Raw genomic sequence first — 26,166 nt, 5'->3', positions numbered from 1 at the left:
AGTTTAAGGTGTACAACCAGTTGACTTGATACATTCATATATTGCAAAATAATTACCACCATAGCTTTAGCCTACACATGTATGACATTAATCATCACCATTTCTTTCTTTTTTTAAGTTGAAGTATAGTTGATTTACAATATTGTGTTAGTTTCAGGGGTACAGCAAAGTGATTCAGTTATATATATATATTTTCAGATTATTTTCCATTAGAGGTGATTAGAAGATACTGAATATTCTTCCCTGTGTTATACAGTAAATCCTTGTTGCTCATCTATTTTATGTATAGTATAATTGTTTGTATCTGTTAATTCCATACTCCTAATTTATTCCCCCCCCCATTTATCCCTCCCCTCCCCCCTTTTCCCCTTTGGTAACCATAAGTTTGTTTTCTATGTCTGTGTATTTATTTCTGTTTTGTATATAGATTCATTTGTATTGTTGTTAGATTCCACATATATGTGATATCATATAATAATTGTCTTTCTCTGTCTGACTTACTTCACTTAATATGATATTCTCTAGGCCCACCCATGTTGCTGTTGCTGTGCCATATATATATATATATATATATATATATATATATATATATGGCACATCTTCTTAAACCAATCATCTGTTGATGGGCACTTGGGTTGTTTCCATGCCTTGGCTATTGTAAATGGTGTTGCTATGAACATTGGGGTTCATGTATCTTTTTGAATTAAGAGTTTTTGTCTTTTCCAGATATATGCCCATGAGTAGGATTGCTGGATCATATGGTAACTCTATTTCTAGCTTTATTAAGGAACCTCCATACTGTTTTCCATAGTGGCTGCACCAATTTACATTCCCACCACAGTGTAGGAGGGTTCCCTTTTCTCCACACCCTCCCTAGCATTTATTCTTTGTAGACTTTTTGATGATAGAGAAATGGCTTATTCTTAAGCCTGGAACACTTTGCTGTGCCAGAAAGTGAGAATGTGCTCAAAGAATGATGTAGACATATCAGAAACACAGGAGCCAGCTTGAAGGGGCTCCCACTGACCCAATCTTGGACAATTTGAGCACTAAAATAAATAATGATAGCAAAATACTACAACCCACTTGGATCAAATGAGTCTATGAATCTTGCAGACATAACAGACAAACACTTTCCCTATAGTAGAAAGCCAACTAATAAATGTATAAGGAATGATGGAACTAGAAAATTACCGTTTGGCAACTATCATTATAATGCCTGCATCATGCAAAAATCAGTAGATGCTGTAATGAATGAATTGGTGTAATTTTACGGAGTGACATAAAATTTACAAGTATTAATGTACCCCTCCACAAGATATTTATTAATTATAAAGGGAAAAGTAGTAATTTTACAGTGGAGAAACCTGACAGACACCACCTTAACCAAGTGATCAATGTTGACATCACCAGTGGACATCCCTGGCGGTCCAGTTAAGACTCCGAGCTTCCAATGCAGGGGATGCGGGTTTGACCCCTGGTTGGGGAACTGAGATCTCGCATGCCAGCGGCTAAAAAATAAAAAAATACATAAATAAACATCACCAGTAACTGGAGAAACTGACATTATGTGTTTCCTGACATGATGCACTGAGAGGAACTCAGCATCACATTTGTATTATTCCTGCCAAAAATGTTTAACCTGAATCTAATCAGGAGGAAACAAAGACAACTCAAATTGAAGGATGAAATAACTGACTAGTAATCTTCAAGACATCAATGTCATGAAAGAGAAATAAAGAGAGGAACGGTTCTAGATTGAAGATCAAACAGAGAAGGTAACTGAATGCAATACATAAATACATTATCTGGGATTTTCTTTTCTTCGATTGTTGGGACATTTGGTGAAATCTGAGTAAGTTATGTCAATTTGATAATGGTATTATATGAATATTAATACCTTGATTTTGATAATTGTATAATGGTTATGTAAATGAATGTCCTTATTGTTAGGAAAACATAAAGTGAAATATTTTGGGATGTAGGGTCATGGTGTCTACAACTTACTCTCCAACAGTATAGGAGAAAGAGAGACAGAAGAAAAAAGAATAAAGACAATGTGATAAAGTGTTATCATCTAAGGAATCTGGTGAGAGGCCTATGGGAATTATTTACAGTTTTCTGTAAGTCTGAAATTAAAAAGGGCAGTGGGGAACCTTGAAAGTAAAATCAAAAAAAAAAAAAAAAGGAGCTTATTAGTGGGAATGTAAAATGGTGTAGTGGCTCTGGAAACCAGTGTGGTGATTCTTCAAAACATTGAAAATAGAATTACCATATGATCCAGCAATGCCATTCCTGGGTATATATCTAAAAGAACAGAAAGCAGGATCTCAAAGAGATATTTGCACATCTGTGTTAACAGCAGCATTATTCATAATAACTAAGGTGGAACCAACCCAAGTGTCCATGGACGGATGGATGAAGAAAATGTGGTATATACATCATACAATGGAATATTATTCAGCCTTAAAAAGGGAGGAAATTCTGACACATGCTACATCTGTCAGAACATGGTGAACCTTGAGAACATTATGCTAAGTGAAATAAGGATACAATACTGTATGATTTCACCTTTGTGAGGTATCTAAAGCCGTCAAATTTATATTAGCAGAAAGTAGACTGATGGTTGCCATGGGCTTTGAGGAAGGGAAAGTGAGGAATTGTTTAACGGGTATAGACTTTTTTTGTTTGTTTGTTTGTTTTATAAATTTATTTATTTATTTTTGGCTGTGTTGGGTCTTCGTTGCTGTGTGCGGGTTTTCTCTAGTTGTGGTGAGCGGGGGCTACTCTTTGCTGCGGTGCGCAGGCTTCTCATTGTCGTGGCTTCTCTGGTTGCAGAGCATGGGCTCTAGGCGTGAAGGCTTCAGTAGTTGTGGCACATGGGCTCAGTAGTTGTGGCTTGCGGGCTCTAGAGCTCAGGCTCAGTAGTTGTGGCGCACGGGCTTAGTTGCTCTACGGCATGTGGGATCTTTCCAGGCCAGGGCTCGAACCCGTGTCCCTTGCATTGGCAGGCAGGTTCTTAACCACCGTGCCACCAGGGAAGTCCTAGAATTTGTTTTGTAATATGAAAAAGTTGGATATCTGTTGAACAACCATGTAAATGTACTTAACACTACTGAACTGTACACTTAAAAATGGTAAAGGCAAAAAAAACAAAAACAAAAAAAACAAAACAAAACAAAAAAAAAATGGTAAAGGCCATACTTTTGATGTATTTTTTTTACCACAATTAAAAAAAATCTCTAAATTAAAAAAATAGAAGTTAACATAGTGAATGATTTACAGATGAAATTATATAATATATGGGGAGGAATAAAGGTTGTAGATGAAACAAGACTGACTCTATGTTGGTAACACTGAGGTTCAGGGGTTAGTATGTAGAGTCATATTATATCAATCTTCCTACTCTTCTGCATGCTTGAAATTTTCCATTAAAAATGTTTTTAAAATTTCTCCACTTAAGACTTCATAAGCTGAAATTTAGATTCTGTGAGACTGTCCCATATCTTTACTCAACTTTATTTATTCATGTCTTTTGACCATTACTGAGCTTCACAATTAAATGGAGAATTAGAAGACAAGAACTGTGTTTAGAGATCTCCAAAGATATTTAGGGAGGTGTCAAGAAAGTGGGAATCTCCAGCACAAAGAAGTGCTGCATGGTTCAAAAGATAACTTTTTAACGATCATTTTTAATATTCATGATTAAGAATAAGAGTCATGTACAAGAGCAAGCATGGTTGCAGAATGATCTGGACCAGTAACTTGTATAAATTAAGCATGGAGCTAAATTCTGCTGATGGCTAAATTAGGAAGGAGCAGGAAGGAAGGAGGAAATAGTTGGGAAGAGTGCCTGTAGTGGCACCGAAGTCTCTGGGAATCAAGTAAGAACATCCAGGGGAGATCACAGCGGGCACATAGCATGTTCACTAGTCCTTCTGTCTCTATGAAACCTGGAGTCGACATTTATGGCTGGTTTGTTAAACTAGGAAACTTTCAAGGTCTTTTCAGAACCTGAGCCTGCAGCTGGGGGAATGAGGAAGAGGAATGAGATGGATGATGATGGAGTGCTGTGCTTGGACCAGGTTGTGCAGGGCCTGAAGCTTCTTTCTTTCTTTCTTACACTACTGATAAATGATTATATTCTCATCATAACAGTGAAAACTACATCAAATTATTACTGTGCAAAACTGAAATTGCCCTTCGGTCTAGCCTTCTGCTCCCCACCCCCAAGGGAACCCACAGTTTGCAGCGCATCTTTCCTTTCTCTTTTCCAGGTTATAGTTGACTTTCAAGTTTCAAATCAGAAAGAGAAAATCCCAAAGTCCAGATCCAATGGTGGTTCTCCGGGCCCCCCAATACCCTGTGTTTAAATGTCAGAGCGCCTTTTACGCTGTGCTGTCTGGCCATTTCCCATCTGTAGGCCTCTTAGGTTGTATTCTCCCCGGCGCCAAGGCTCGGTTTTACTGTATTTTGGAGACTGTTTACTCAGGTGACAGCGGCAGGCTGCCTGGATAAATTAGGTCTGCCTTTCCCAAGCTGGTTCATCCTTAAGGGACATTTAAGGGACCCAGCCTCCAAGTAGGGACCCAGTCAGGACACACAAACTCTGGCGGTCTGAGCTGAAGCCTCACCGAATGAAAGGAAGTGCTTAAAAAATGCACGGAAACAACACGGCCTTGTGGGAAAGGCCCTGGACTTGCAGGAAAGATGCAATAAAGCCGTGGGACTTACTGTCATTTCTCCAAGGCTCATGATAATGGGCTTCATAACACCCGCCTAGCTTAGGAGAAGAAACTTTTGCAGAATGAATCAGGGGCCAGGTTGCGCAGCGACCACCCCCTCGGTGCTCCCGAAGCCCGGGCTGCCAACCTGCGGTGGCCCTGTACACACTATGGTCACTTTCTCCAGTCCGCTTCGCCTCTAGACCCTGCGGGAGCTGCGCCCTGTCCTGGTGTCCTGGAAATGCATGCTGCTGGCCCGGAGCGAGGAGCGCGGCCCGGGCCTCTGGGCCCCTCGGGCTGCGCCGCCGTCCTGCTGCCGCCCTCCTGTGGCCGCTGCGAGGCGACCTCCGGCCGTCCTGCGGGCCTCCTCCCTCGGCCGGTGACATCACCGCATTCCCGTCCCGGCTCCTCCCGCCTGCAGCCGCAGTGACAGGCGAGCCGGGCCCGGTGGCGGAGAGGAAGTGCGGGGCCGCCGCGCCGAGCCCGTCCCCGCCGAGGCCGGCTCCCCCGGGCGGTTCGGGTGACAGTGTCGCGGCCGCCGGGCGCAAGGCGGGGCACGCGCCGGGCAGAGCCGAGCGCCAGGCGGACGCTTCAGCAGAGACGTGGGGAAAATGGCTGATGACTTTGGCTTCTTCTCGTCGACGGAGAGCGGGGCCCCCGAGGCGGCCGAGGAGGACCCAGCGGCTGCCTTCCTGGCCCAGCAGGAGAGTGAAATCGCGGGCATAGAGAATGACGAGGGCTTCGGGGCACCTGCTGGCGGCCAGGCGGCCCTCGCGCAACCGGGACCCGCGAGTAGGGGTGAGTCAGCCCGGTGGCCTGGGGGTTGGGGGTCCTGGGGCTCGCACCCGGGGTACCGGGTGGAGTGAAGAGGGCCTGCTATGGCCAGCCAGGAGCAGGCCTGGGGCTAGTGTGTGCCTGACCCGGACCTGGAGGAGATGCGGCGGAGGCGGGGGGATCTTTTGGAGATCCCCGTCTGAGGCCTTGCTTGGGGCTGTGGATCTGGTGGCTCCCAGGATAGAAATTCGTCATGACATTTCATCCCCAGGCCAACTCCACTATTGCCTGGCTCTGGAATCCAACACAGCCCAGGCTTGAGCTTCCCAGTAGGCTGGCTGTCCCAGGTTGAGCCCTGCAGGTGTGGGCAGAGCCCCAGATCTCCCTGCCCCTCAGACGTAGCTCCCTCCTAACAGCTGGGAAAGCAGGGGACGCTGGGTGCTCCAAGAACTCACAGACCTTCCCTGGGGAACACCTGCCATCCTGCAGTCACTGGTCTAGGCACTTTTCTTACATTTAATCATTTCATATGCATTGTTAAATCCATTTCAGAGATGGCAAAACCGAGGCTCAAAATGTACACTACTGAAACAACTAGTAAGTGGCAGAGTGAGGACTCTAAACCATTTCTCTCTAACTCTAACTCTTTCCACCTGACCGCACTGTCTTCCATATGCCAGGCTCTGAGTTAGACACCAGGGTGGGGGCAGGAGCACAGGGGGCTTCAGTCAGATGTGGTCCTGTCCTCCTGGGGTTTGTAGCTCAATGGTTTTCCAAAGGTGGTCCAGGACTCAGGATTTGGGGCCTGGTCCTTGCAATACTGTGTATATCAACAATGTTCCTGCCCTGGTCCTGCCTGAAAGGGCAATTTCTTAAAAGTATCTAGTAAAAAAGTAGATATCACTTTCATGGGTACCTCCAAAACAGTGCTTGCTTCTTGTTAATGTTGTCATTTTGGTAGGAGTTTATGGGCCTGTTGGAATAAGTGGTACCTTACATATTTTAAAAAAATGTTTACAAGTAAGGATCCTTTTAGTCATGTTTGTATTCATTCAGCATTTACTGAGCACCTACTGTGTGCCAGGCCCAGTGGGGATACAGATATGAATAAGACAGTTCCTGTGGCTTGAGGAGCTTGAAGCATCTCTGTATCCTCTTGGTATGAGAAACATAACAAGCCTTTTGTAACGTATAAGAAACTGGAGGCCCAGAGAGCCTGAGTATCTCGCTCAAAGTCACACAGCCATGAGTGACAGATCTGGGACTTGATCCCAGGCTTCTCAACTGTGGGCTCCATGCTCTTTCAAATGCTGTGGCAGTCACCCTGGGAGGTGATGAGATGTAGAGGTAGGGAGGGGGGTCTTCTGCTACCCAACCAAGCCAGCAGTGGAGGACTTCTGAAGAAGCAGCAATTCCTAACACTTCAGCAGGACCCTCACACATCCCAGCGAATTCCTAGGAAATGTGGGCCCACGTTCACGTACCAGTATTCATTTGTCCACATCTTCCCCTTGAGACCACCAACTTCCCCAGTCGGGTTGGCCTGGGAGAGGCCCTGCTGGGAGAGCCAGTATCAGAACCACCTAAGAGAGAAGCAGGTAGAAGTCAGGCAGAGGGCTGCAGAGGTGGCTGGGGGTTGAGCAGGCTGTGACCTCTCCCAGGACAATGGGGCTCCAGGGGTTTACAGCCTGGATGAGAGGTTCCCTCTCCGGCAGGGGTGGTGCACAGATTGGCCCCAGACCTGAGGTGGCAGGGAGAGAAGCAGGGACATGGCCCTCTGAGGGTCTCCCAGACTCACAACCACTAAAGCTGCAAATGCTCAGCTGCTCTGCTGAGTGGGGCATGGGGATCCAGGAGGGGTTATGGGATGGCGGCTCAATAGGTAGCCAGATAGGATGGAATTGATCTGCTCCTCCTAGGCCTAGATGGTGATGAGCAAGTAATCCCCCGAGACCAGTGATGAGTGCCAGAAGTCCAAATGAGGGGCGGAAAATGTGCCTTGGGCTGCTGGGAGCTGGGCGGAAGCTCCCGCAGCCAGCACCAGTCATCACTGCTGAGTCTCGTCTCTTGAATGATGCCCCTGTGCTGAGCGCACTGACGTTGGGCTCCCAGGTACCCCTGGGGAGACTGTTTAGTGTAGGCCTGAGCCTGAGCCACTTTGAGTCTCTCCTCTGGGGCTGGAACTAAGGCCAGCCTGAGCAATGGATACTTTGTTTCCATTCATCAGCCTTGGGTAGGGCCCAGGAGGTGTGTACATTTTCACACCCAGATTTCTAAGCACTCCGCCTGGCTCTGACCCTGACTTGCCCAGTCATTTCCTGGCAAGCCCATTTCCCCTGATGGGCCTCAGTAACCTCCCAGGAATGTTCTGGACCCTTGTCTGCCTCCATTCCAAAAGGGGTCAGGGATCTGAGAGAAGCAACACCCATGGGGTTATCCTCGGGACTCGTATCTGCCGCACTCCTGTTGTGCCGGCTTCGGACCGTGGACACGTGATTATCAACGTGCCATGGGCTACTCATTGTGGGGACAGAGACTTGTAATTCTGTGTGTGGCTGTGTGTGGATTCCCAAAGAGGTTAAGCCTCATTCCAGGGGAACACTCATGGGACTGAGAGACTGGGGCACGGAGACTTTCTGAAGGCCAGGGTGGGCACCTGTGGAAGAGGGGCCTGAGACTGGGACTGGTCGTGGGGGCGGGGCCGCAACTTCCCCTCCAGAAATGCCAGGCACACAGACCAGCATCATCGTGAATGGACCCTGGTAACGTAAGGCCCTGCTAGAGGAGATGCCCCAGGAGAAGAAGCCACTTTGCAGAAGATGTTGCCACTGATTTAGGGGCCAGGCCACCCATGCAGGAGAAACCCCATCTGAATGAGTAGGGAGGATGGCTGACAACGGTTGGTCAAAATCAATCACTGTTTGGCTGTGAAAACAAAGTTGATTATAATCTATATCAGCTGGGCATTATTTCCATGGGATGAAGTATCCTTCTCTTCAGTCCCCAAGCTGAAAACACTGTCACCGTTACTCACAGCTCTATCTGGCTGGTAAAGTGTACTTGTCCATCTGCGGTGATCTCGTGCAGCCTCCTGTGGGTCTTGGCTAAGAGGCATTGCAGTTTCTGAGAGTCCTCAGGCCTTGTAGATAACAGTGGGCCCCCAAAGAGCAATTCAGCTTCCATTTAGCCAACACTGCTCACCCTTAGGAGCTGAGTGGGGTACAGAGCCTGATAAGGGAGTGCATGACCTGTGGGAGGTCACAGTAATCGCATAAGAGGGTGGAGGGTTCTGTACGATATTCTGGGATACCCCAGAGTTGAGACCTTCCATCAGCACCCAGGGAAGTAGGGGAAGTAGTAGAGGGCTTCCCAGAGGGGGTGACTTGTGAACTGGGCCTTGGTGAACGACTGGATCCCAAAGAGCATTCTTTAGTGAGGGAAGTAGGAAGGAAGGTGTGGGATGCGGCATAGTGTGTTTGGGGAAGGAGGAAACCAGAATAGGGTTTGTGGGAGGGACTGGTGGGAAGTGAGGCAGGAAAAATGGGCAGGGCCAGATTGTAAAGATCCTCACGAGCTATGGGCCAAGGTTCAATGTACTCATTCAACAAATATTTATTGGGCTCCTATTATGTGCCAGGCACTGTTCTAGGTGCTGGATCCCAGCAGTGGACAAAACAAAGTCCCTGCCCTCCCAGAGGGCATTCAAGTGGGGAAAACAGATAATAAGCACATACAAAAATAAGCATATCAGGCTGTGGTAGGTGCTATAGAGAAAATAACTGCCCAGGGGAGGAGGTAGGGGTGCTGGGAGATGCATGTCAGGGGTGGTCAGGGAAGGCCTCTAATAAGGCAGTGTTTGAGCAGCGGCTGAAGGGCGTGAGGAAGCAGCCCACATGGAAATGGGCAGGAGAGCTTTGTAGGGAGAGGGGACAGCACCTGCCAAGGCCCCAAGGAAGGAGCAGGCCCTGTCGGCCACCATGGTCCACGGGAAGTGGATTTCCTTTTGGTTTGTGTTCATTATATTTTTAATTAGAGGAGTGACATAGGCAAGTGTATGCTTTTCAAAACGTCAACCTTGGCAGCTGGTTTGAAAGAGGTTTGGGAGAGGGTGAAGATGGAGGCAGGGAGGCCAGTGAGTGGACAAAAACCATTTATTCCTTCTTTCTTTAATGCATTGATTCATTTGCTTATTCAACAAATAGTTTCTGAGCGCGTCCTAAGTCACAGGTACCGTGCACGGCTCTGGGGAAGACAGCGGTGAGGATAATGGACACAGGCGTGCCCCTCCAGGTGCTTGCCAGTAGCGGGGCAGACAGGCCAAAGTAGTTGTACAGGTGGGCCAGGCAGGAGGCAGAGGGCGGAGGGCAACTTTGAGGATTCTTGTTGCAGCAGAAGCCACAGGAATTTGTGACTAACCAGATGTCAGGGAAAGGGACCGGGAGGAGTCATTGTTTAGGTGAGGGCAAAATCGAATCCTTCTGGGATGGGCAGGAGGAGGAAAAATAGGCCAGGTGCTGCCTGGTGGGGGCTGTGATTCCTGCTCTCCCAGGTGGAGCCATTGCTCAAGGCACCACAGGGACAGGCAGAGACGCGCAGGCCCCTCTTCCTGAGCCCTCGCAGACCCTGCCCTGAGCCTCCAGAGCCTCTGCCTCCTCACCGGGCACAAGCTCCACAGACAGTCGGGCCATTCCCAGCCGTGGCTGAGGGGAAATTAATTTCAGGTAGGTGAGGTGCTATAACTGGCTGGGTGACCTTGGGCAATCACGTAGCCTCTCTGAGCCTCGATTTGAGAATCTGTAAAATGGGTTGATAACAACTTTGTCACAAGTCTGTGGTGAAAATCAGAGGTCATAATGGCTGTGAGAAGGCTTTGTGCACAGTCAAGGATTGAGCCCAGGTTATTTACGTAGCCATTATGTGTGCGTGTAGGGTGGGGAGTCAGTACGCACATGGACATATACAGAGGTTGCTTCGGGGGCTAATGTAAGACCCTGCTTGCTATAAGCTGAGCAATGAGTGATGCTGTCTCCTGTTCTCTTTCCAGCGGGTTCTGAGGACATGGGGACTACAGTCAATGGAGATGTGTATCAGGTAAGCAAGATTCTGTCGTAGCAGGGGCAGGGACCGACAGCCTGGGTCTCAGTAACTTTTGGCCCCCATCATGGGTAGGATTAGGGATTCAAGTTCTGTTCATTGGGATGGGAACATCAAGAGAGGTTTTGACGTGGTTTTTTTGGTCATGTCGGAGACGGGGATGAAGAATAAGGACCACAGGGATCAATGGGGTGTGGCCTCAGGTTGCCCGTGGTGATGTCCAGCTTCCAGAGGGGGAGATTAAGTGGCCTGCAGTGGCATGGACTAAAGGAAACACAGGGCCCTGCACACGTGTGTGCCATTGGTGGGAGGCTGAATCCAGTGGTCATCTCCACCATGTCTGAGCATTTTAACTGGGTGAGCCTTGGACCCAGAGATTCCACTTCTCAGAATTTTCCTGAAGGAAATAGCTGGACAAGGACACCCAGATTCTTTGCAGGATAATTTTAATAGCAGACAAACTGGAAACAACCTAAGTGCCTAGTATTGAGGGCCTGGGTAGGTAAATTGGAAAACCATTCTGTTGTTAAAAAGAGCAGTCAGAGCTTTCTGTATTGACATGAAAAGATGCCTATCATATAGTAAACGGAAAAGCAGCTTGCAGAATAATATGCACAGTATGGTCCTGTTTTTTATTTTAGAAATATGTTTTCACGAAAGATCTGAAAGGATGTGTACCAACTGTTAGCAGTGGTTAGCCCCGAGCTTGTGGGAGAAGGGGGGATAAGGAAAGGGCTTTCACTTTCACTGGATTGTTTTAAAATTCTTTGTAGTGATCCTATAACACACACACGCACACACTCACCCCCCTCAAAAAAAAAACAGCTAGTAAAGATATTTCTAGTTAAAGACTGCTTCTCTCCACACTCACCTAACCCCCCTCCCTTCATACATACACAGATCATTTTGAAAGTACTTAAAGAACTTGGACCACAAATAGCATCCCCAGGACCCCACAGGTGCAACAGTCTTCACCCCCAACCTGCAGATACCTGGGGGCGGGGGCAAAACCTTCACTGGATAAACTTTAATTCCCACTGGACTGGCTCAGAGACCCTTGACTGCTGGGGCTGCAGCTGCAGGATCTCCTGAGCTCTGCTTCGTGGAGGAGCTGGCTTCCTAAATCCTCAGGGAGAACAAACAATACTTTCTTATGTAAGAGGGATGGGCTGGTACCTTACACAGGGCAACTGGCCAAGTCCGATTTCTGGAAAATTACTCAACTACCAGCAAGCTAGAAAAGTCAGTCTCTAGGACTTTAAGGGCTTCCTGTGTCCCTGGGCCTGAGAGCACCAAATAAGCAGCATTGACGCTGGTACAGTTTGGCAGAGCATTGAGACTCAGGCTGCTCCTGCCCTGGGCACACATCAAAAGGACTTGGCCTGACCCAAAAGGTCTGTGTCCTAAAGTGGCCCTGGAGCTGGAGATACACTTGGGACCGGAGAAGTACCTAGAACACCATGAGCAGGATAATTTTCCCTTTTTATACATTAGGATCTTGAGGCCTTCTCCCTCCCTGCCCCAGGCCTCGCTTTGTATTTAATGGATCTGAGAAACCCTGGGCCTCCTCCCCAATCTCGGTGGTAACTCTCATTCTCACTGCTACCAAGAATAACCCCAGCTATGTTTATCTGTAACTCATTTCACATCTGTGCCACGCTAGCATCCTTACAGGCAGGGGAGGGGTCACAGATGAGGCGAGCCACTCAGAAGCTTAGTGGCCAAGTTCAGGTTCATCTAGGTCTCCTGCCCCTGATCTGGTGCCCTTTGTACCATCCCCTTGTTGCTGGACCGGGCAGGCCACAGCAGCCGGCTGGCGGGTGGGAAGCCCCTGCAGACTTTTCTTAGGATGGAGCATAGAGCAGGATCTGGCTTGTGCACCCCAGGCTTTCAAGGGTCCTGGGCAGAACTTTCCTGCTACCTTTCTTAATCTTTTCTGGAAGGCTATGGGCCACTAGGGGGTCCAACTGTGAACCTGATCCCCAACAAGTCCTAAGCATAAGCCTGCATCCCCGTTGAGCTACTTAGAGGAATCAACAGCTCAGCTCAGCTTAGCTTTAGCTGGTCAGTCCCACAGATCGGTTATGCCTCATCCTCCTGGCTGTCCCTGGAGTCACAGCACATGCTCGGCCAGCATGGCCCCCCAGAAGCCCTTGTGGTGGTATCCAGTGTCCAGCGGAGGGGGTCCCTCGGGAGAGGAGTGCTGGGGAGCTGGGCTGAGACAAGCCTGGCCCTGACTGTAGCCTGTGGCCTTTTGGTCCTGGCCATTCCTGACCCCTTCCCTTTCAAGCTTGGGAGGGGCTCAGAGTATTCCTGCAGCCCCTGGTGAGCCCTGCTGGGCTGCCAGCCCCGCTGGCGGCTGACCCGATTTCCTCACTGCAGCAGTCAAGTGATTAAAGAGGAGCCCGGCTGTGGCCCTCCCGACCTCACTGCTCACTGGCAGGGGCAGGGCAGGAAAATAAGTCCAGAGCAGCTGGAGAAGGGGAGCCAGCAAACAGCTTCTCAGGGCCTTGTCTGCTGGCAGCACCACTATGTTCTTCCTGGTTGCGGCGATGGTGCAGCGCGAGCCGGCCTGCTGGGGGCCTGCCACAGGCTATGGTGAGCCCTGCAGCTCTGCCACCTGTGCATGTGCATGTGCACGTCCGCTACAGGCTACAGGGGTCGCAGGGCAGTTATCACATTCAGGCCCCATTTTGCACCCTGAGTGGGTTGTTGTCACTCCCAATTGATAGGTGACGAAACCTAAGGAGCCCAGGGAAGGGACTTCTTAAAGGTCGCACATCCAGTGAGTGGCACGAGGGGACTTAAAGCCCAGTCGCTCTGATGCTGTGTCCCTGTGCCGTCCACATCGCTTTGCAGGCAGCCCCTCATTCCTTCATTTAGTCAACTCGCATTCTGAGTGCCATGCGCTGTGCTCAGGGCCTCGGATGTAGAGGCAAATCCCATGGATGTTTGTCCTCAAAGAGCTCAAAGGACAGAGACCTGAAAATCATGCAGGATGGCAAGGGCTTGGGTGTGGGGCTGGTCTCAAGAGTTCTTACTATGCGTCAGGCACCACCCAAAAGCTTTATGTGGATTAACTCATTTCATCCTCCCAACACCCCTACGATGTAGGTTCTGTCATTATCCCCATTTTACAGATGAGGAGGAGGACACACAGGGAGGTTTAATAGCTCTGGTTGCACAGCCGGGAAGAGCTGGGACCTGAACCAGGTTCAGGCGCCAGGCGCTGCACTGAAGTCAGAGAGTGTGACAGGGACGGATGCTGGAAGTGGGTTCCAGGCTGCCCAGGGGCATGTGGGTGGTCCTGGCTAGTGGGACAGCATGTGCAAAGGCACAGAGGATAAGACACGCAGTCTGGGGCTTGCCTGGAGCCTGGCATCTGCTGCAGAGAAGGGTGTGCTGCGGGAACCTGAAGAGACCATGGGTGCAGGGCTGCTGTGCCTGCAGGCGGAAGAGATGGGGGTTGGGGGGGCGGGCACAGCTCCCAGCCAGAGCCTGTTACTAGGCCGTGCTGGTGGAGGACGCAGGCCCAGCTTGGCCAGGCTTTGCGCCCAGGGCCTGGGCCACGGCCACCTCTGGGCACAGCATGCTTGGACCACACCTAGCAGTGCCCCTGGATGTGCAGTGCAGCTGCTCTAGGCTCCCCACCCCCACCCAGACCCAGAGAAGCCCCAGGGTTTCTCAAGCTGCTCCTACACCCAGACTGCTCCTACGTGGGGCGCTGCACCTACATGGGGCGCTGTGGTGGGCTGCGGCAAAGGAGTTTGGATGGAGTCAGACAACCTGCGCTTCATTTCTGGCTTTTCCCAGCCGGACGGCTTTGGACTAGTCACTGCTCTGAGCTGGATTTCTCATTTGTGAAATTGGGATTAGAAGCCCTGCACTGCTGCCTCCGCAGGTCTGTTGAGAAAAGTGCTCTGTAGCCCTGGAAGCTGCTTCTAAATCCCTGACCTAGCCACTAAGCGAGCCAAGGGGGGTACGTGTGTGGGTGTGAGAGAGACAGACGGTGAATGGGGCGTGGGGCAGTGGGAGGAGGGGGCGCAGTCTCCAATCTTGGGATGGTAGACTTATCAGGGAGACCAAAATCACGTGACACAGAAGTAACTTTGGTCCCTATTGCCTGTGTGGCCACATGTGTGGCTATGTGTGACACCCAGGAATTCAGTTTGAATTCTGGCCCTGCCATTTCCTGGCCGGGTGACCTTGGGACTTTGGAGCTAGACTTTTCCTACCTGTAAAACAAAGATAATGAAACCCACCATGTAGGGTTGTAAAGACCAAAGAGAACCGTTTAATTGCAAGTTCTCTGCAAGTTTTAAAACGCTGTAACCTGTGAGTCTTAATTTTAGGGCAGTCTTGATGGAGATGGTGGGTCCTGAAGGACACCGTGGGATGACTTCTGCCCAGAGGACCCCCTCCAGCCCACCTCTCCCACCCCATCTGCTCCACACCTGGTAGCATTTCTGTACTCAGATTTTTCCAAAGGCACCGGCCTCATGTGGTCCTTAAGCTGCCAGCTCTTGGTCTGAAATGCCCTTTCCCTATCTCTTCCCAGCCTACTGTGCTCCCAGGCTAGAAAGGTCATGCCCTCCCTTGTCCCCACTCTTTTCATGACCCGTGTTATGCATGTACCCCAGCCATGGTCCTCATTTGTGAGGGACTCCCTTTGCCAAGCTCCCGGATGATGGGCTGTCTCGTTCATCCCTGACCCCAAGCCTGAACATCTGTTAATTCATTCAAGTAATGCTCTTGAAATCCTCCTACAGCCAGGCCCTCCATGTTCTACATACTATACAGAGACAGGCAGTCTCTGTCCTCATGGAATTCACTTACTGGGGGGTGGGGTAGGGTGGGGTGGGGAGGGCAGATAGTAAACATGTAAACAAACCAAGCTTTTAAGATATCCTGAGTGCCAAGAAGAAATAAAATGTAGCACCTGGATAAACACCTAGAAAGTAAAAGTAACTGCATTTGTCTGCAGATGGGACAGTCTATAGGATTGGGCAGAGGTCCTGGTAGCCTAGCCTCAGGACAGGGTTGTTCCCAGAACTGGAAAGGTACATCCGTGATCAACTCGTGTTGTCCAGATTAGGGCCCTGGAAAGGCCCCTCGAGATGTCTTGAGAGACTCTCTCAGTTGAAGTGTAATGCTGGGCAGGAAAGAGGAATAAGGACAGCGCCCCAACTGCCCCACCCAAGGGTGGGCCTGATCCGAGGAGCCAGGCTGCACCTCTCCGCCCTGGGCCTGCCCTTCCTTCTCCCCAAAGACAGCTGGAGATGCAGCCCTGATGTTCCATCTGCGTGCTCCTTCGCCCTGCTGCCCACAGCCCCTTGGGCAGACGCTTACCCAGCCCTTCCTCTGAACCGGGCACATGCTGGCCCCGGGGGGGGGTGGTCTTCATCCACACGGCCACTGCTTACTGAGCACCAGCTGTGTGCCCACAGTGGGCACCACTGGACAGATATTGTTGGGTGGGGAGAAGATTCTCTGGTACTCGTGACAGTTTTGATGAGTGCTAGCAGGAGGAGCACAGGGAGCAATGAAAAGATGGGACAGGAGTTCAGAGGCTATAAACAAGGTCCCGTCCTGCCCACCGGGAGCTCGCGGTCCAGCGGGGAGACACCCGCAGTAGAAGGTGAGGGTGTGACAGGGAGCACAGAGAGGACAGGGTGTGAAATCTGTTTGGGGGCTGGGAAATATCCCAGAGCTGGTGACCTCTGAGCTGGAAACTCGTGGGGTGGAATAAGATTTCATCAGCTGGAGAAAGGAGGGAAGACAACTGAAGGCCGAAAGCACAGAGGAGACAAAGGCGGGCAGCATGGGCGTGTGGGATGTGTGCAGACAGGAATGCACGGGGCGGGGCGGACAGAGCACCAGAGTGGGCGTGCCAGGAGATGGGGCTGGATCATAAAGTCTCCAGCTTTGCGAGACCAGAGGGGAGCCCCATCCTTGCTGGGCTGAGCTCTCAGCCTGCAATGCTTCAAGTCCCCACCCTGGCAGGTGGCGTGGAGAATTGGGCAGAGCCCTGGCTTGGGAGCCAGAGGACTGGACTCTGGCCCTGCTTCTGCCACTGTGTTGTGCCATCTCTCCTGGCCTCAGTTTCCTCCCCTATAAAATGGGAATGAATAATAATAATAATAATAATAATTCTAGCTACCATTTACTGAGCCATCACTCTATGCCAGGCACTCTTGTAAATGTCTTATAAATATTGTTGCATCAAATCCTCACAACTAGCTCTTAGAGGTACTTTTATTACTATTCCCATTTCAGATGAGAAAACTGAGGCCAGGCAATGTTGAGCAACTTGCCTGGGCTACACACATATATAGTAGGCAGTAGAGGTGGGATTTGAACCCAGATGGTCCAGCTGCAGAGTCTGAGGTTTTCGTCTCTGTACAATCGTAGCCATGGCCACCCTGCCTATCTCAGGGCTGCTCGTTCACTCAGCAAATAGTTATTGAGTACCTGCTACATGCCAGGCACTGTGCTGGTTGCTGGGGACACAGCAGTGAACAGGACAGGCAAGGTCCCTGTTGCCACAGGGTGACATTCTGATGGAGGAGACAGACAATGGACAAGTAAGCATATTATAAAGTGAGGCCATTTAGGACTGTGTTATTGGGTAAATAAAACTAATAGAGTGGGGCTTTAATGATAGAAACACAGGGAACTCTCTGAGTGCCAAGAAGCGTTTGAAGTTCTTTACACTTTTTAAACTCATTTCATCCCCATATTAACCCTGTGGGGTGGGTGCTATTTTGTAGCCCATTTTAAGATGAGGAAAGTGAGGCACAGAGAGGTTGAGTAACTTGCCCACAGTCACACAAGGAGCAGAATTACTGGCAGAGGGCACAGCAAGTGCAAAGGCAGGGTACAGTCCCAGGAGACAGTGGGTATGAGGTGGTTTGAGATGTGAGGGGGTGTCCTGGTACTCAGGTGCCAGAGACGGGGGGGCAGGTGGACGGGCTGGGTACACTGCCGTGTGTTTGTGTCCTAGGAGGCTAACGGTCCAGCTGATGGCTACGCTGCAATTGCCCAGGTCGACAGGCTGACGCAGGAACCCGAGAGCATCCGCAAATGGAGAGAGGAGCAGCGGAAACGGCTGCAAGAGCTGGGTGAGGGCAGGGCTGAGTGTGCAAGCTGGGCTGGGCCCCCTGGCCCCGGGCTCCCCACTGGGTTGGCTCTCTGGGACACGGTCGGGTGGGGAAGCCTTAGGCTATATGGGGCCCTGCCCCACCTTAATGTGGGATCGGCTGAGGATGGACCCAGGGCTGCCTGCCGGGGCCGAGGGGAGAAGCAGCAGCCAGAAGCACAGCCGGCTGTGCCTCACATCCCTCCCGGAAAGCCGCTGTTCATTCACCTGTTGGGGGTTGCAGATGCTGCCTCCAAAGTGATGGAACAGGAGTGGCGGGAGAAGGCCAAGAAGGACCTGGAGGAATGGAACCAGCGCCAGAGTGAACAAGTTGAGAAGAACAAGATCAACAACCGGTGAGAGGAGCTATGAGGGTGTGAGGGGACTGTAGGGTCACGAGGGTGCTATGGGGACATGAGAGGACCTACAGGGATATGAGGAGCTATGGGGACATAAGAGGACCTATGGGGACATGAGAGGACTGATGGGGACATGAGAGGACCTACGGGGATATGAGGAGCTACGGGGACATGAGAGGACCTACGGGGACAGTGAGAGGAACTATGGTGGGGGGACTGTCTCGAGGATGGGTGATTTGGTGGCAAGAACATGGAGGAAGGAGAAGCCGAACCCACAATGATGTTTCCTCAGCGGCCTGTGGAACTCAGCGCGCTGAACTCTGCAGAGCTGGTACGCCGTTAAGCTCTGACCTCCACACCACGACAGAGAAAAGTGAGTCTGCCAGTCAGCAGACGAGGTCCTGGGACCCACTGGAATGTAAGCCAGGCTCTCCTGGAGCCCAGTGGCCAACAGCTCAGCCTGGGCCCCCTGTGGCCATGGTTATCATGACAGAGAACACAGGCCTGGCTGGAAGGGAAGAACCAAGCCGAGTGCAGGATTTTATTGCTTATAGAAATGACAACACTTCGACCCATAGGTGGCTAAAGAATAAAGGGAAATTAGTGGCCTATGTAACTGGAAAGGCCAGGGGTAAGGGCTGCAGACCCAGTGGACTCAGGCACTGAAACAAAGTTCGTCAGTGCTCACTTTTACTGTCTCTCGGTCTGCTTTCCCCTACGTGGCCATCACTCTTGGGCACACACCCCTGGGATGGGGGCAAAGGTGGCCAATAGCAGCTCCAGGCTTCTGCTCTATTTTCTTGGCAACTTCAGTGAAAATAAGCCTCTTGCTCCCAACAGCTCTAGCTGAAGTCCTCGACCTGACCTTCATTGGTCTGGTGTGGGTCACGTGCCCACCCCAGGCCCAGTGATTGTCCCAGGGGGAGGGACTCTCCCATGGTCCAAGCTTGGTCGATAGTCCCATTACTTGGGTTGTGTGTGGGGTCTGGTCCCACCCAAACCACAGGGATTGAGTGGGGGCAGCTGAGGCTTCAAAGGACAATCAGGATGTCCTTCCTGGAAGAAGGGGGACAGATGTTGGTCAGGAAAGATAGTGGAGGCCCACCGGAGAATACCTTGCAGAAATGGTCTCAGACTAGAGACTGCCAGCAGCCCCTGCCTCTGAGGCTGTGCACTTCAAGGTACCAGACTTGCCAGGAAGGAAAAGGCTGGCTCTGGGAAGCCACCAGCTGGAAGCTGCTGCATGCCAGGCCCTGGTTGGGCACTGGGGAGGCCGAGCTGAGAAGGACCCAGTCTGTGTCCTCAAAGAGCAGAGGAGGGAAACACACGGGTACGGCTGAACTCACCAGTAGGGCCCTCTGCAGGAAAGCTGTGGAAGCAAGGGATGTGGGTGGCGGAGGAACCTCTGTGTCTGGGGGCCTGGGCTTTGGAAGGTGGGTAGGAGTTCACCAGGAGAAAGAGGGCAGGGGGTGGGGGAGGGTATTCTAGGCTAGGGAACAGCATGACACGAAAGAAAGGACGTTGTGCTTGGGCACCAGGGAGTGGTGGGAGAGAGGGCCGGAATGAGGGCTCACATGTGCAGGGCCTCGGAGGCGAGGGGCGGGCAGACACAGGCGGTGGGGCACCACTGAAGGTTTGTAAACAGGGGGACTAATATGATAGGGCTGAGTTTTAGAAAAGGCCACCCACTCGGGTGGGTGGAGGATCCCTGCTCTCCTCTCAGGACTGTGGAGAGTTGCCGAGCCTTCCAGAACTATGCTTCCTAACACGTCTCCAACTGGAGGTACTAACACTGTCTCTCTTTCTCTTTAACCCTCTGCCTGTCTGTCCATCTTGCCATCCCGTCTTCCCCCACCTAACCCCCTTCCCTCAAGGATCGCCGACAAAGCATTCTACCAGCAGCCAGATGCTGATATCATCGGCTACGTGTACGTGTCTCCTTTGCTCCTCTGCAAGGGCCTGTGTGTGGCTGGCACAGTTTCTTGAGTCTCCCCCTTGTGGGGTATAAATGAGTATGGCTGGGCCTGGGGCGATGATCAGAGCAGGAGGTGAGCCTGAGGGCTGGGTACAGGCACCAACCCTCACCTCCATCCCTCCAGCAAATGTTTATTGAGCATCTTTGAGACAGCTTTGCTAAAATCCAGGCAAAGAAAAGAAAGGAATGTCTGGCCATCACCAGGTGAGAGAGGCAAAGGGCAAAGCAGCCCAACTCCCTACTTCTGAGATGCCTCTTGGAGGGGGGAGGTGGAGTGAGTCTTCTGTTGAACAAAACAAACACTGAGTGCTGGTGCTGGAGTTATGAAGAATGCACAGCCATCCCCCGCTCCTGCCCACAAGTGCACTGCTCCTCCTTAGAACTTCAGCCTGAATTTGGTCATGAGCCTCTGCCCAGACCACCAGTGGTTCCCTTTCACGTGTTTCTGCTTTGGGGTCTAGTTGGTCCTGTGCCTGATCCAGACCAGAGATGGCAGAGATTTCCTCTTATGCCGCCCCACTGGTTGGTAGTCACAGCCTGGACGGTATGCTGGGGATTGTGAAGCCGAAGAAAAAAATGCAGTGATGAATGTGTGATGATTGCCACGTGTGTATGTGCCAAATATTTGCTGTTCCTCGCTCTGGATACGCCCTTGGCAGGCCTCTGACACTGTCTGGGCTAACGCTTCTCTCACAGATCATGGGGCACACCAGAGTAACAGCCTTCCACTCCTTCCTTCCGTCCACTCTCCCATCTGTCCAGTGCCAGTCTCTGGTCAGACAGGAATAAGACACACACGGTCTGTCCCCCCAGGTTGCTCATGATCAGGAGTGTGTTGTGATAAGAGCCACATGCAAGGACACGGTGGGCTCAGGGAGAGCCCGGGCAGGCTTCAGAGATCAGAGTCCGCCGGCCCTTAAAGTGTGAGAAGGAGTGTGCTGGGTGGGGATGGTGAGAAGGGAATGGCATCCTAGGTGGGAAAAGCTGCTGGGGCAAAGGCAATGAGATGGGAAATATCTATCGGCCTGCAGCGCCTGGGGCGGTGGGAATGGGGAGAGAAGGTCAGTTTGGAGCCAGTTGCAAAAAGCCTGTCGTGAGATGTTAAAAAGCTCAGACTTGATCCTGAAGGCAGCGGGGAGCCATGGGAGGTTTCAAGCAGGAGAGTGGGGATGGCAGAAGGGCATCGGCGCTGGGGAATACCACAGGGGGTTCATTGCTCCTGTTGCGCCCGAAGAAATGGACCAAGGAGCACCCAAGGGAGTCCTGAAGAGAGGAATAGTCTAGACCAGCGCTTCTCAGACTTCCATGTGCCTGTGAATCACCTCTTGTCAAAATGGAGATTCTGATTCAGAAGGACTGAGGTGAGGCCATGATTCTGCATTTGCAACAAGCTCCATGGTGATGCTGGTGCTGCTGGACCATGAACCCCACTTTGAGCAACAAGGTTAGAGGGGAGCCTCTTGACCCAGAAGAGAGAGCTCCTAGGATCGCTCCCCTCAGCCCCACTGGTCAGCCAATGCCACACAGCACCTTACATTTTCTCAAGCTTGCACATACCTGCTACGTTGTTTGATTCTCAGGCCAGTGAGACAGATCAGGAAGGTGGAGGCACTGATCCTCCCTTCCCAGGTTAGGAAATTAGCACACAGCAGGGAAGCAAGATCACAAGCGAGGGGCCGGGTCACCTGATCTGGGGCTGGCTCATCCTCGATCCCATGGGGATCACCTGGAGAGCTCCCTGCCATCAGCCAGTGCCTGGCATGTGGCAGAACTGGTCCTGCTTGAGATGCAGGGGGCTTCCAAGGAGAAAGGGGCTTTAGGGACACTTGTTGGCTAAACAGGACACACACCCAGCCCTCCCCACCCCAGAATCCCTTATTGCTTTTCTCTTAATGACTCCCATGTTTAGGTTTTGTCCACTAAACTACATTTATTATACTTTGTTTCCCCATTGTTCCTTAATCAGTGGCTTCTATAACTGTCAGCCAGAACTTCTGATGAAAAACCCACCAGTTTCCATCCTAATTTGATTCTAATCAAAGGCAAAGACTCCAGTGGAGCATTCCTCAGGCTGTGGCGCCACAGAGATAATAGTCATTCTGGGCTAAAAAGAGTTCTGTAGTCAAGTATGCTTGGGATGTGGCAGATGCTATATCCATCGTGTACTCACGTTCGTGGTGCACATAAGCACATTAAAGGCTTTGCAAGTCTTGTTTTGAAGATCTTCTTTAACTGATTCTTCTATACATTTTTGACCACAACTCTTTTCTAAAGAACACTTATAGGGTCCACAGAACCCCGAGGCAATGCTGAACCAGAGACTTCAGTTAGGTGGTTAGTCAATGTCCTGCTCAGTTTTTGGAAATGTAAATAGCTGAGGTACTGCATTAGTTCCTCCAAGGGCCTTTAGGTGTCAGGAGCCCCAGTTTGGGAACTCCTGATAGAGAGGTAATGAACAGACAGTGCTGGGGCAGGGGTAGGAGGCTACTTGAGCTACAGTGGCAAGGGAAGACCTTTCTGAGGAGGTAAGGCCTGCACTCAGACCTGAATTACAAGAAGCAACAAGCCATGAACAGGTCTGGGGGAAGAGGTGACCGAAAGTACAAAGGCCCTGAGGCAGGACCAAACCAGGCTTCCTCTGATGGCAAGGCTGTTCCTGGGGGCCTGAGGTCAGAGGGCCCGGGGCTGGGGAGGAGACGTCTAGACAAAGGACCCCAGAGTAGGCCGGACAAAGCAGCCTTGCTCAGTGGGAGCAGAGCATCACTGATTCAGGGGAAAGGCAGACAGCTATGAAACCTCTGTCCTATCTCCACCTGCAGGGCATCTGAGGAGGCTTTTGTGAAGGAATCCAAGGAGGAGACCCCAGGCACAGAGTGGGAGAAGGTGGCCCAGCTGTGTGACTTCAACCCCAAGAGCAGCAAGCAGTGCAAAGACGTGTCCCGCCTGCGCTCGGTGCTCATGTCTCTGAAGCAGACGCCGCTGTCCCGCTAGGAGCCTGCCACCAACATGGCCGCCAAACAGGGGCCGGGCCGGGCAGAGGAGGAGCAGCTGCTTTGGCCAGGGGGGAAATGCCTCCAGCAGCTGCTACACAGCCTATTCCGTTCCTCGCCATCTCCCGGGGCCGGGAAGGGGAACCCTCACCCCTCTCAACTGTCATTCCCTCACGGCCCTATGGCCCAGCCCCTCACATCTCCTCTCGGTCCACAAAATTGTGACTGTCCCTCCTGATGTATTTTTTTTTCTTGGCTTAAAGGGTGTCTTGTTAACTCTTTTTACACTTATTTATTATCATTCTCATTTCTCTGGAAGCCACAGCTGGTGTCAGGGCTGTTTGTACTTAGAACTTTCCCAGCTTCATGGGCTTGAGAGAAGGTAGGGCTATTTCCCTGGTAACCCAGGAGCTCCCAGCTCGCAGAGGGCATCCCAATCTGTCTATGTCTGCTGCCTCCAGCCCCAGGAGGAAAGACAACCTCTCACAGAATGCTTTTGCAAGCTTGATCCTTTCTGATCCTTGAACAAACCCGTGACATAGGGATTCTGTTGGTCTGTCATATAGCCACAGACACTCAGAGGGGAAGCAGCTTGGAGGGAAGAGGCAAGACCAGAGGTTCCCGGTGGGGGCTCCCTCTTTGCCTGGGTGAGGGGCTGGTGAAGGTAGCCTCTGCCACAGCCCTTCCTTGGGATTGGTCAGGACCCTCTCCCTCTTTCAGCTGTGCTCTTTTGTGGATTTGGGAGAAACAATCAGTGACAACACCTTCCCCTTCAACAGAGTTGCAAACAGGTTATGTTCAAGCCATTGTGATCTGAACAATGTTTAAAAATATTTAATTGCCAACCGTATTAGTTTCCCAGAGCTGCCATAACAAAATACCACAGCGTCTGGTTTAGAACAACAGAAATTTATTGTCTCACTGTTCTGGAGGTCATAAGTCTGAAATCATGATGTCAGCAGGGCCATGATCCCTCTAAAGGCACTAGGGAAGGATCTGTGTTCCTGGGTGTTCCTTGCCTTGTACAAGCATTACTACAATCCTGAGTTCATCTTCACGTCGCCTGCTCTCTATACGTGTCTGTCGCTGTGTCCATGTATAAGGTCACCAGTCATATTGGATTAGGGCCCACCCTACTGACCTCATTTTAACTTGATTTCCTCTGAAAAGACCCTATTCCCAAATAAGGTCACATTCTGAGGTACTGGGGTTAGGACTTCAACTAATCTTTTTTTTGGGGGGGGGGCCCCACAACACCAACAGTTAAAAATAGTGGCCATCCTATCTAGAAGTGCCATAGTCCTCACCACTTCATATCTGTTCCTTGTGGAGGCCAAGGGTCACCACAATGTACTGCTTTACATTTATAATCTCTGTCTTACAGCTGAAAGACCATGGTGGGGGCAAGAAACTTAGCTGGCCTAAGTCATTCAGCTGGTGTTGAAACTGATGGAGTCACGGATAGAAGGAACCTGAATCTGAATCAACACTTTAGGGCTGACTGCAGACCAGGAACACCTGTTTGAGACTTTACATGAATGAGAAACTCATGAGTTGCCTCTTTCTAGAGTTTGCTCAGGTCTCCAGCCTCCTTTTTTCCTTAGCCATAAAACACTAGGTGCTGCCACAAACCACTGGCAAGCTTTGGGATTATGCTTTATGCTCTTTCTGTTACACCAGGCTGCTTCTCTAAGCCTCAGTTTCCTGGTCCGTAAAATGCATCAAGAACCAAGCTGAGATGGTCTAGATCAGTGGAGCCTTAGGTGCTCTCAGGAGGTGGGATTGGGGTCAGGAGTAGAAGTGGAGGGCAGAGCCCCCTGCCTCTGACAGAACCATGGCAGCCCTCATATGAAGGAAGGTTTTCTACTGGAAGTTTGAAAACTGTTGGAAAGATCAGTTTTTTGTTTTTTGTTTTTTTTCGTATAACATCACTGTAGAGACTCTCTACTTTTAATAAGTACCCCAGGGTGATTCTTACCAGGAAAGTTTGAGAATCAGTAGACTATTGGAATTCTAAGAGTCCCTGCAGTCTTTAGTCTGTTTTCTCCTAAAACCAAAGACCAAAAACCATGGGGGTGAGACTGGGAATGAATTCACCAAACTACAAGTGGATCAGAGTTTATTAAGTAGGGAGTGGAGAAGGTGCAGCACAACTAGAAGTATGCAACACTCAAACTGAACCGAACCTGAGATTTCTGAAAAAAATCTGTCGGTTACACAATTGGCCACTTCTGCCCCCACTGATACAGGGGCTTGTCAGGGGAGATGAGGGAATAATGCCAGTGGCAGGACCGGTGGTTGCTCCTGGAGCTGGGAACGATCTCCGCGGAGCTTTCAAGGCCAGGCCACCGACTCAGGGTCGAGATTTCAGAGTGGAGGCAGCCAGACCCATCAAGATGGCTACGACCGTGAAGCCCTGGGCGGCGATTCGAGTGCGCATCATAAGCTGGGAGCGCTGGCTCTGACCCCGGTGGAAGCAGTAGAGGCCGTAGGTAAGGGCGGCCGCTGTGCCCAGGCAGCCTGAAGAGGCGACAAAGCAGGTGGGAAGCACCCTCCCCGCTTTGGGCTCCCGCCCCCAGGGTCAAAATCTCTAAACAGCAGCTGAGGAGAGGGGGGTATGGGGTGGAGCTGAGGTGGGAGGGGCTGGCCGAAGCGGGGGTCCTTCGAGTCAGAATCGGCCCCATCTCAGCGTCCCAATCCCGTCCAGCTCCTGCTCCAATCCCGTCCAGCTCCTGCTCCAATCACCGCCCAGCCCCTCACCGCCCGGCCCCTTCGCTACATCTCTGGTCCACTCTCATTCCGGTCCCCACCTGGCGTCCCCGGTCCTCCCCGATTTCATTCCCCTCTATATCACTGTCTTCTTGGTCTACAGTACCTTTAGCGCCCGCTTGCTTACCTATGGGTACCATTGGGTTCTCGCGGGTCTTGCGAAGAAACTTTTCCTTGAAGCTTTCCGAAGTGCTGTATACACTGGGGCTAAAGCCCTCAATGACTGGGGGCTGCGATGGTTCAAAGGGTGCCTCCGGAGTGACAGGGCGAGGAGTCGCCATGTTTTCGGCTACAGCCTTAGGAGAAAATCCGGACGCTAAACCCCGCCTCCTGATGAGGTCAT

General features: G+C 51.1%; 2 protein-coding genes across 3 annotated transcripts; one reads left to right on the top strand and one right to left on the bottom strand.

The window, feature by feature from the left end:
• Nucleotides 1-1,323: 1,323 nt before the first annotated feature.
• On the bottom strand, nt 1,324-26,166 carry HIGD2A (HIG1 hypoxia inducible domain family member 2A). Of its 2 annotated transcripts, XM_059917758.1 has the most exons (3): nt 25,951-26,166; nt 6,983-7,081; nt 1,324-1,511 (listed from the first exon to the last, which is right to left on the bottom strand). In XM_059917758.1, the coding sequence occupies exons 1-3, from the start codon at nt 26,102-26,104 to the stop codon at nt 1,435-1,437; spliced, it is 330 nt and encodes a 109-aa protein (XP_059773741.1). In that variant the 5' UTR covers nt 26,105-26,166; the 3' UTR covers nt 1,324-1,434. The 2 variants fall into 2 exon arrangements, with proteins under 2 accessions (XP_059773741.1, XP_059773742.1); XM_059917759.1 differs by lacking the exons at nt 1,324-1,511; nt 6,983-7,081 and adding an exon at nt 25,157-25,574 and having other exon boundaries at nt 25,951-26,161.
• CLTB (clathrin light chain B) lies at nt 5,130-23,330 on the top strand. The gene is made up of 5 exons (XM_059917756.1): nt 5,130-5,522; nt 10,543-10,589; nt 17,596-17,713; nt 17,975-18,086; nt 22,884-23,330. The coding sequence occupies exons 1-5, from the start codon at nt 5,336-5,338 to the stop codon at nt 23,053-23,055; spliced, it is 636 nt and encodes a 211-aa protein (XP_059773739.1). The 5' UTR covers nt 5,130-5,335; the 3' UTR covers nt 23,056-23,330.

Source organism: Balaenoptera ricei, chromosome 3, assembly GCF_028023285.1.
Source record: "Balaenoptera ricei isolate mBalRic1 chromosome 3, mBalRic1.hap2, whole genome shotgun sequence".
NCBI classification, from domain to species: Eukaryota; Metazoa; Chordata; class Mammalia; order Artiodactyla; family Balaenopteridae; genus Balaenoptera; species Balaenoptera ricei.
Note: the sequence above shows the minus strand (reverse complement) of the source record. Positions and strands in the feature narration are given on the sequence as shown.

Bases quoted from the DNA above. Each gene is read 5' to 3' on its own strand.
- HIGD2A (XM_059917758.1), bottom strand. From the start codon at position 26,104: ATGGCGACTCCTCGCCCTGTCACTCCGGAGGCACCCTTTGAACCATCG. The intron at 7,082-25,950 runs GTAAGCAAGCGG...CTTCTCTCTTAG, and splicing joins GAACCCAATGGTACCCATAG to GTGGTTCTGATACTGGCTCT. The intron at 1,512-6,982 runs GTACGTGAACGT...TTTATTTTTTAG, and splicing joins ATGTGGACAAATGAATACTG to CCGCTGGCATGCGAGATCTC.
- CLTB (XM_059917756.1), top strand. From the start codon at position 5,336: ATGGCTGATGACTTTGGCTTCTTCTCGTCGACGGAGAGCGGGGCCCCC. The intron at 10,590-17,595 runs GTAAGCAAGATT...TTTGTGTCCTAG, and splicing joins TCAATGGAGATGTGTATCAG to GAGGCTAACGGTCCAGCTGA. The intron at 17,714-17,974 runs GTGAGGGCAGGG...TGGGGGTTGCAG, and splicing joins GAAACGGCTGCAAGAGCTGG to ATGCTGCCTCCAAAGTGATG.